At 52.0% G+C, this 10,412-nt stretch overlaps 1 protein-coding gene across 1 annotated transcript; it reads right to left on the bottom strand.

Moving 5' to 3' along the window:
- Positions 1-16: 16 nt before the first annotated feature.
- On the bottom strand, positions 17-10,354 carry LOC103767902 (putative Polycomb group protein ASXL1; the record flags this gene model as incomplete). The annotated part of the gene is made up of 11 exons (XM_008935035.1): positions 17-165; positions 602-707; positions 1,217-1,313; positions 1,404-1,567; positions 2,005-2,157; positions 2,439-2,532; positions 2,868-2,965; positions 3,040-3,160; positions 4,260-4,368; positions 6,928-7,010; positions 10,190-10,354. Coding segments are annotated over 11 exons (1,339 nt in total), but the record flags the coding sequence as incomplete, so codon positions are not given.
- Positions 10,355-10,412: the final 58 nt, after the last annotated feature.

Here is a 10,412-nt window from a genome sequence, read left to right as displayed (position 1 = left end):
CAGCGCAGCTCGGTGCGGGAGCGCTTCTTCAGGCGCCCGTCCCTCTGGCGCGTGGCCGGCCCGCGGGGCAGCCTCGCCTCCCCCTTCCCAGCCAGCCCTGTCCTGTTCTCCGCGTCCTCCTGCGCCGAGTTCTGCTCCTGGGATTCCTCTTGGGTCAGGCCCAACCTGCGAGGCAAAAGTAAAAACCTGCTAAAAGCTAAAGCCCATCCCAAGTTCAGCGTTTGGTCTTTACCTCGCGGCCGCGCTGCCGCCGCCGCGCGCAGGAACAAAGCAGAGACTCAAAAGAACCTCGCTAGGTCAGCCTGCAGGGAGAGAACCTGCACACTTGCTATCCTGCAGGACTGTCCCAGGGAATGAGGATAAAAAATGTAAAGATTTGTGATGGAAAACAAGATTAACTTGTCTTGGAAACAGAATAGATGGGCTACAAAATCCTGCTGTGTCCCAGCCAATCCCGCTACGGATTTCCCTGGATTCACCCCACAACCTGGATTCTCCCAGAGTTTATGCTGCTGCTTCTTGGCTACCCCTGCAAGCACCAATACACTCTGCCAGCTGCATAAGCATAGACAAACAGGACAGATGAGGTAACATGTCTCACTTTTGTCCATAGTAGTCCTCAAAGAACTTCTCCTTCCACTGCTCCACTCTCTTTTCCTTTTCCATCTCCTGCCGAATTCGAACTTGCATCTCGTGGGTGAATTCACCTACATGGAAACGAGACTGGAATTCAGTTCCCAACAAAACTGACTCTGTAAATACAATCTTGTGTGTTTTAAGAGCACAGCAGCTGTATATTCAGAGGACAGATTTTCTGTCATTGCCCCACTCTCCACCCTGCTGTGGGTCCCCATGCTGCCTGCCACTCCGTAAGGGCAATGGTCACACAGCTTCAGGCAAGTTTGGAAAAAATCCCTGTTTTACCAGACACAGGCCACTGTTTAAGGGAAGATAAGTCTGGCACCACTCTACACCTCCACCACTTCTTTCTGAGGGTGCCACGGCACCGAAGGAAAGCATCTTTGATTTAAAGGAAAGAAAAAGAAAAGGTTGGGGCGACACAAGCATCTTTGATTTAAAGGAAAGAAAAGGTTGGGGCGACATAGGTGGATACACTGCAAAGCTGGGCTAAATGCCTGTTAACTGTAAAAGAAAACCAAAAATACCCATCAAACAGGTACCTATTCTCCAGCCACCCCTGCAGCAAGGCACTCACCATCAGCCAGTCGCTCCCTCCAGCTCTGCGCGGCGTGGGTGAAGAACTCGTTGTTCAGAGCACTGCCACTGAGACGCATCAGCCCATCTGCCCCCACCTGAGGGGACAAGCAGGGGACATCTCCAGCCCTGCTGCAAGCCAGGGGTGACGCAGGGAAGGGACAACAGCCCGAGCTGCACCCTCATACCTGTCTGTCAACTTCAGGAAGGAGGTAAAGCAGCTGCTGCTGGAAGTGCGACGGGAGCGCGTTGAAGGTTCTGGAGTTAATCAGAGCTCGCAGGTTGGTGTTGACCAGAATGGAACCAGGTGTTTCAAAGTCAATATCCTCACCCCGGTTTCGTTTCATTTGCCCTGTAGTTTAAAGAAAGGCAAATAAAAGAAATGAACACTGTGATATAAAAGTACTTCAGCATTACAGGTAGAGAGCTTCACATCAGACTACTACAGCAAAAGGAGCGAGATATATGAGGAAAGCCTGTGGCACTCAGGTATGAAGAAAGACTCTTCAAGCACACTAATTAATAGACGTGCATCTAGAATCTTGCTACAAGGTCACACTTCTGTCACACTCAGGTACAATTCTCAATGCTGCTCTTCAGAGCCAACAAACCTTTAAACAACTGCCTCTCTAACGTTCAGGTAGGGAGGTCTGGTTTGTGAGCCTCCAGATCATCACCTGCCTTCTGCAGGAATTGCACCTTGGTGTTTCCTCCAATATACACAGACCTCAACATTGCCAATTGCTTTTTTGGCCAATTACTCTTCTAACTTCAGTGAGCAGCACCTACCAGCAGCGGGCTTTCGGATACCTCTCAGAAGCTGTGGAGGGTCCCTGTTTATCTCTGTTCTGCTACGCAAGGTGGCTTTGCACAGGGCCAGAGAGCTGCTGCTGCTGCTGGACGTGCTACTGCTCTCCCCATCGGCGTGTCTTCCTGCAAAGCCTAAAATCAAAACAACTTCATAAAAACAGGCAAAGAACAGCACAACAGCAGAAGCCCAACTTGGAGAGCAGCTGAACACAGAAGAATTATCCGACAATAACAGACCCGCTGTTACAGGGTATTGCCAACTACTCTGATGGGTTTAAACACAACTCTACAGCCACGTGTGTTCTCATCGAGTGTTACAGAAGTCCTCAGGCAAACCTGCAGCTAACTGGGGTCTCCTGGCTAAGAGCTGCCTGTGCTGCCACCAGCAGCCCCAGGCCAAGGGCTGTGCTCACCAGAGGCAGACTCCATGTGTGCCCCGTTGACCTTCAGCGGCGTCAGGACGACACGTGGCAGCATCACACCCGTCTTCTTCTTCTGTTTGGTTGTCTGCAGCCCAGAGAGAAACCAAAAACAGAACAGAGGAACCAAGATATTACAGAGGGGTAAAACAGTCTTCTTAGCAGCACGTTCCCCAGTTAAAGAGCTACTCAGCTCTCTGGTAAACCTTCAGGTGTCGTTACACTTTTGACTAGCAGAGAATTCAAAATTACCATCCTGTACATGATCCTTGCCCATACTGCAAACCCCTCACCTAAGGAGGCAGCCCCATAACTCTGAGACCCCTCTGCAGAACTAGCCTGTCACGTTCACCCAACCATCACACAGTAATGAAAGCTCCCCCCAGAGGCTCCATGCCTCCCATCAGTCCCACTTCTCCCTACCTGGGAGGCGGTTCTGTAGCTCTCCCTGGTAGCAGCGGGTCCCTTGCTCTGCGGTTCAGTGGAACACGAGGCGTTAGAGGAGGTTTCATCAAGAGACACTGGAAGAGAAGGGCACTCAGTCAGAGCCAGAAGGAGATCCTCTGGTTTAAGAGGGAGGTTGTTGGACACTTACCATCGTTATCCCCACTCACAGTGCTCGCCTCGTTGGACTCGCAGCTCTCTGCGTCTGCTGTGTCCTCCAGCTCCTCCCCTTCTGGCACTGACAGATTCCGAGACCACTGCAAGGCGTCCTTCTACACGGGCAAACAGAACTGGGGTGGCTACAGTCCTCCCTCTGCCACCATGGCTCCAACCAACGAGAACAGATGGTTTAGGGGACATTGTTTTTAAGACTGATTTTCTTTTTTCACCTTCCCTGTTTTAATCCTTGGACGCAGAAAGATATTTTAAAGTACATTTGGTCTTGTGGTGGAAAAGAAGTCATCTGAACTACCAGCACACGTCACAGACACCTCCCAGACAAGTAACTCAGCCAAAATGCATAAGGTTAATGAATGGTCACACTTCTGCAAGCAGTTTCTAGTAAAAAGAAGTATCTCATTCTTACTGTGAAAGAACAGCCAGCATCAGAGTAGCCAGATACTGAGCCAGTAAGCTTAAAAGATGTATTTACTACTTGCATAATCAAAACCACTTCAATTCCATCTGTTTTCAGCAAAATATGGCAGTTCAACAAAATTTTCTGACAGCAGGAAAGAAGATGCAAATGAAATAGCTGAGATTCTTGTTGTCCATCAAACTGGTATTTATCAGGGAATCCAACAGCACACAACAATGCAAAAGAGAAGCCTAAGACCAGAAACATTTTCAACATTTAAGATTACTGGGACAATAAACTAAAGAACATTCCAGAGACACCTCAAGATCTCAGGGAAAAATGGTGATCCTAAATACACAAAGAATGCAGTGGAAGGCAAAACAACCGACCAGAAGAATGAATATATGTCTTCCTGTCAAGATTCTACTTGCAGCTACAGGCTCTGGACCAGGTTAATTTGCTGGTTGGCCGTGTTCCCTGGAGGCTGGCAGGAAAGGAGCAGGGGGGACTGCACCGATAAGCAGCCACCTGACCTGGACACCAAGTACTGGAATAAGAGGATCTGTTTCGCTTGTGTGATTCAAAAATCATAGGTGTTTTTTAAAAGGAATTCACCATGCATGGCTGAGCAGGGCCCTGACCAAACACTGAACTCCAGATGCTGGTTCACACGAGGCTCCGGCGTGCCGCACGCGCAGCTCCCGCGGGGCTGGGGGCCGGTCTGGCCCCCAGGGATGCCCAGGGAGCTGGGCTCACACCTCAGCCCTCAGCTGGGGCAGGAGCTGGGCACTCACCTTCAGCGTGAAGAGGCTGATGCGCCCAGGCAGCTTGTAGAAGAGCCCGTCGCCTCCCCGGGAGTTGGAGTGCAGCATGGCGTTGAGGCAGGCGAGGGGCGACGTGCCGCTGGAACAGACAACAGCTGTAAGGGGCAGCACTCCAGGGCACAGCCCCGAGGGGCCCGTTCAGCAGCACCCCTCGGCTGCCAGGGGGCAGGGAGGAGGCCCAATGGGATGGGTGCTGCAGCCAGAGCTGGGGCTGCTGTCCCTTCTGACCCTCACATCGGCCCCCACGCCACAGCGAACCCTCGGCCGAAAACAGGAAACCTTACACCAGTTTTAGAGTTACCCTCAGCTGTTTTTAGACCTTTCTAACTATTACCTGCTTCCTCCCTTTCTCTGCTTGTGACTTTCAGAGCTGGATTGGTTTTACAAAAACCCCAGATTTATTCAGTGGTGAAAAGGTGTAAACAAAACCAACATTAAGTCGCACGTGGGCGTGCTCCTGGAAGGTCTCCCTGACATGTCACAGACCCTGCACTGGCAGAGTCAGATCAGAAAAGGCTGAAGCACCCATCTGTCCAGTCCCACGTAACTCCCTGGTTCAAGCAACCATCCTACGCTGCTCTGAGGGAACTTCTGTGCCACGTAACCTCGTGTTTTCCACCAAGTCCCAAACGTACTGGCAGAAAGTTACCTGGGGGAGACATTAAAGCAGAATCAATTTCATTATTAAAAGTGAAACTGAAAACTGGATCTAGACAAAAATATTTCAAAGAAAATCATCCTCAAATCGAAAACTGAAACCAGTTTCTGTTTCCAGCCTGAATGCACTTGGGTTTTGGACGTTACTTCACGAGCCTGAGCGTAAGACAAAATTACCCTGTATCAATTTCAGATACTAAAAAATTTCCAGCCCTCTGTCAAGTGTTTTCCCTTCAGTGTTGAACCAAGTGCTCCAAGCACGCTAGCCAGCTGCAGAGCACCCCTCCTCAGAATGGCAAAATAAACAGTTTTCCCCAAAATGAGTAAAAAAAGATAATCCCAAAGAGTTAAAACTCTGCTGGGAGCTAGAACTCAGCAATGGTGCTGGGCCTGAGCGCCCTGGCTCAAGCATCATCCATGCAGGACCACCAGTGTCCCCCACACAGAACCTGGCCCTGCCAGCAGACCAGCACGGCCCCCAGACCAGGGAATTCAGCATTGATTCAAAGAGAAAAACATCTCAAGCCACCCAGCTATTTCCTTCAGGAAATGGAGTCTCAGGAAGGGCTCCTGTGCAAGCCCCTGGTGTGTTTGGCCAGGCAGGATCCCTGCCTGTATCCTGTGAACAGTCACACTCCAAAGAAACCAGTTTTCTCTTAAAGCTACTGCCTGGCAGAGGACAGCCTCTGCAACACCTCCTGTACCTGCTGCAGGACTGATGGAAGGAGGTGCAGGGTACTGGTTAAAGCCAAGCTACCTGAAGGTCCTCGTTAAAAGGCAGCCTGAACTCTGCTCAGAGCTGTGAGCCCATGGCCTGTGCCCCAACCAGGGATGACCCCCCCAGCAGGGACACCAGCAGCTGATCCCTGGGGGCTGGAACAGCTCCAGTGTCAGTGCAGCTCCAAACGGCCAGTCCCACAGCACCACCTCTGCAGGAATCACTGGTTTCCACAACTCAAACCACCCCAGCTCCTTCCCCATTTCACACACAAAGGAGGAGCAGGGACAAGCTGCATTTCGAGTCGTTAGCCCCCAGAAGTGAATTTATTGCCTTCAGTAGTTGGGTAAAGTGCAGGTTCAGGAAACATGAGAAACACAGTGGAAAACAGGACCCAGGATCAAGGTGAGGGGCAGCAAGACCAGGAACCATGCATCTGATTCCCCACAGGGCAATCAACAGGCAGCAGCCAGGGGCTCCAGCTGCCTTTGGTAGCCAAACTTGCTTTTTTTGCCAGGCAGCACTAGCCAAGGCACCTGCACTATCAGTTACCTACTTGCTTTGGTCTGCAAGACCCTGTTTCTTCTCTACTGCTGTCACAGAAACAGAGGGAAGTTCCCAGGAACTCAACCAAGGAGAACAGTCTCCTGCTCCTGCCACTTCCAAGGCTCCACATCAGGCTCCTTCCCACAGGAAACCCCCATGGGGATGGGCTTCTCCTCCAGATGTTGTCAAGAGCCACAACAGCCTGAGCTGCACTCTCAGTGCTTGGAAATCTGAGCAGAAGCCAGTGTAGTAACATAAAATAAAGATGACACTTTTTAGTCTCCAAAAACGTAATGTCTGCTCCAGAAATGACACATCAGAGGAGACAAAACTTAAACTGTTCTCCAACTAGAGTCACAATAGCAGAAACTACTGGGAGCTACTTAGGAGAGAACCAGACAGCTAAGTGGCAAGTACCACACAATGCAGGAGCCTGACCTGCAGTAGGCATTGATTTTACAATAGAGGGATGATGAGGACTCTGTGCTATCAAAAAATCCAGGAGCAGCTTCCAGTTATTGTCAAAGAAAAAAAAACCCCACAAACTGTATATAAATGTCTCTACACTGTCATCTGAAATTACCCTGCTGGAAAGAGAAAAAAGGAGGGAGGAAAGTGGGCTGGAGAGGAGGCAGGACTGCATGAAACAGCACAAGCCTCACAGGCAGCCTCCCCCCTGCTCCACGCTACCTTATAGAGGAGATCATCAATACTAACCTCATTTCCTTCAGTCCTTCAGCCTCTATGACCTGCAGAATCTGTTTTGGGGTCATAGGAGCATCCGAGTAATTTTCCAGCACCTGAAAGGACAGGAAGAACATGTGTCACTACAGCACCTGCTCCTGCCCCCACAGGACTACACACGCTGTGGACAGGTCCAACAACACCCCTCCTAAAACTGTATCCACCCACAAAAGACAAACACTAAAAATGTCAGGCTACCTCAAGATGAGCTCAGGGTAAGCCACCACAGAAAGCTTCCCCTAGCCTGGACCCTAATTAACTGAAATATGAACATAAAGGAGAGAAAAGGCAGCAGAATGTGGCCTTGGCTCCACAGTGTGAAACCAGTGGCAGCTTCCCCACAGACTTCACTACACACCAGGCTGAGCTGCTGCCACATGGCACCTTCCACCCTGTGCAGCAGAGTGACCCCCAGTGATGCAAACCCCTGCACCCCTCTGCCTCTCCCCAGGGCAGCTGGCATCCTTCAAAGAATAAAAGTACCACTGCACAGCTGCACAGTTTGCCACCCTACCTGCCCTGGATCACTGCCCTCAGCTCTTTGCTCCATCTCAAGAAGGGTAACAGGGGTAAGAGCCAGGAAAATGACAAAACTGCAGTAAGGGATGTGGACAAAAAATATGCCTAGAGACACAAAGAAGATTTGGACTTCTTGCCTTCCAAGGAAAAGCAGCAGTGATGTCTCTTTGGGAACTGATGGCCCTGCAGCTGCCTCATGCCAAAGACACCAAACTCCAGAGCTCTGGCCCTGATGGAGCAGAACCTCCGAGGCACAGGGCCTGGCCTGGGAGGGGCAAGAGAGCAGCAAGGGCTGCTCACTCGGGGACTTTTTGACTGTATTGTGGTCTGAATTCCCCTCAGGGGTCGGTGCAGCCCTGTGCAGTCCCAGCCCCAGGCTCTGCAGGACCAGCACTCGCTGCTGCCTCTCGCTCTGACTTGCACGAGGAGCCACTGGGGGAACCCAAACGCCCCACTGACCTCAGCAGCATCTAGAACTGAGTCACTGCAGCACCGTGGGGAGGTGCAGAGCCTTGCTCTGCCCTCTGCAGTCACAGGAACGGGACAGTCACAAAGAAACCCCGCTGTGCAGAGCACCCTTTGCCTCTCCAAACCAGCCCAGCCCGTGTCACTGCAGTGACACCCCAAGCTGTGCTCCCTGAGGACAGGGATTTCCCAACTCCTGTCCACCCAACGTGTGTTTTTCAGATGCTGGATGACCATAAGTGTCAGTGGTGCTAACCTGGCAGAGGACAGAAATGTCTCAGGTTACGTAGTTCTCACAAAACAGAGAGAAAACACCAAGAGTTTAAAGAAAAGATCAAAAGAAAGTGATAAGCTATATGCAGAGAGAGTAGATTTTAATCCTGAGTTGATACAGCTGCATCACACTTCTTCCTCTGCTAATCAAAACCCCTCCCTAGGTTATGATGTTCCTGTGCTTCCCCACGAGCTGTCACCCTGTCACTCCAGGGAGCAGAGCTGACAAGGGAAACTCAGCACTCCCCAGCCAAGCACCAGAGCCACAGGATGGAACATGATCTGAAAAATAAGGGAATTCTTCCCAGCCTATTAAACCTCTCTCGAGTGACAGACACAGCAGCAAGATACACAGCCTGAAAGTGAGCACGAACCAGCATTTACATAAAGAGAAAAGAATCTGTGCTCAGGGGAACAATTCCCAATCAGCAGCTTCTACAGGCTGTTCAGAGGGAGAACTGGGGGAGAGAAGATGCTGGAGGATCAGGCACAGCAGCCCAGCCTCCAGCACCAGTCCCCATCCCAACACCACCAGTGCTGTGTTAACCTTCCAGCAGGAGCCACAGCTTAAAACATCAGCTCTCCTCTGCCCCCAGACAAGAGCTTTTTCTCCTTATTATACTGGTAGTCAGGGGTCCTGCATCCCTCATGGAAGCTGATTAATCACTCCCCTGATTAATCGACCAGACCTCAGCCCTGACAGGACTGCTGGAATGCCCTGTGGCCCTGGGTGTTCAAATGGACCTTTCCAGGCTGGTGGTATGGGATGTGCACAGCCAGAGCTCTGCAGGAGCCTGGGACTCTCAGAAACACTGAGAGGAATACAAAACACAACAGTGCAGGTCAGAAAGGAAAATTAAAAGCATTTTGACGGGGAAGGTGTAAGACTAGTGTTAAATAAGGTCTATTTTTAGTGGATTTACAATCAGTCCTGTGAGCTGGAAGCGCAGCTGTGCAACCACAGGTCTCTCTAAGTGGATAAGCTGGTGTGAGATCGCTCTATTTCTGGTGCACCAAGGGCTCCAAGGTGCTGTGGAGGTTCAGACACCTCAGGCACCCACTGCACCTGAGGCCCTGGCCAAGAGACAGGTGAGAAGAGCTGTGTGAAGTGATCCCTTTCACACACGAGGGTGAGGAGATGCACCAGGACACTGCTTTAGAGCCACGGGTCCCTGTGCTGCTTCAGGCAGCCCAGAAACACGGGCAGCTCTTCACCCCTCAGAGCTGGGGGCATCTGAGGGAGGGACTGTGTGAGGTCACCCAGCAGTGCCTCTGCCCTGGGGGCACCTTCCAGGAGCACACCCCCAGCTCCTGCCCCCACGCTGGTGGGAGCAGCCCCCGGGGAGGGCAGCAGCTCCTGCAGGGATGTCCTGCAGCTCTCACTTCAGGCTCCATCACGTGGGGCTGGACCACTACAACTCACACACAAAGATTATGCAAGTTGCTGGGAGACAGATGCTTGTCTGATTAGCTTTCCTCCTGGTGAGGAGCAAGAAAACACTCGGACAGCCAAGCAAATCTTGCTCAGAAGGAGCATCAAGACCTACCCTGAACATCCCCAACACCAGACACGAGTCTCAGCCAGACTCACCCACCCTGTCCCTCTGAACGTTCCCGTGCCCCAGCACTAACCTGGCCCAGCAGAAACAAAACACACACACAGGGGAGAAGCCAAGGAACCGAAACGCCCTGGAGCCCTGGACACCCCTCTCCACACACATCCACAGCCAGGACAATCACCCCCCAGCAGTGAGGAAACCACCACGATCTGCTCCCCTCAGCCAGACTCACCCACCCTGTCCCTCTGAACGTTCCCGTGCCCCAGCACTAACCTGGCCCAGCAGAAACAAAACACACACACAGGGGAGAAGCCAAGGAACCGAAACGCCCTGGAGCCCTGGACACCCCTCTCCACACACATCCACAGCCAGGACAATCACCCCCCAGCAGTGAGGAAACCACCACGATCTGCTCCCACCAGCTCGCCCCCGAGGCCAGGTACGAGCCCTGCAGGACCCTCACGGGCCCCCACGGGCTGGCCACCAAGAGCCAGCAGCTCCGAGGTGCTGCCCAAAGCCAGTGGGACCCGTTGCCAGCCAGTGGCCACCGAGGGCACGCTGGGCAGAGCCACGAGCCCCAACACCTGCACCCAACAAAGCTCCTGAGCAGCTCACACTCGCTGCTGCCTGACAGACACCAAA

The sequence above is a fragment of the Merops nubicus genome, unplaced genomic scaffold, assembly GCF_000691845.1.
Source record: "Merops nubicus isolate BGI_N331 unplaced genomic scaffold, ASM69184v1 scaffold28712, whole genome shotgun sequence".
NCBI lineage: Eukaryota > Metazoa > Chordata > Aves > Coraciiformes > Meropidae > Merops > Merops nubicus.
Note: the sequence above shows the minus strand (reverse complement) of the source record. Positions and strands in the feature narration are given on the sequence as shown.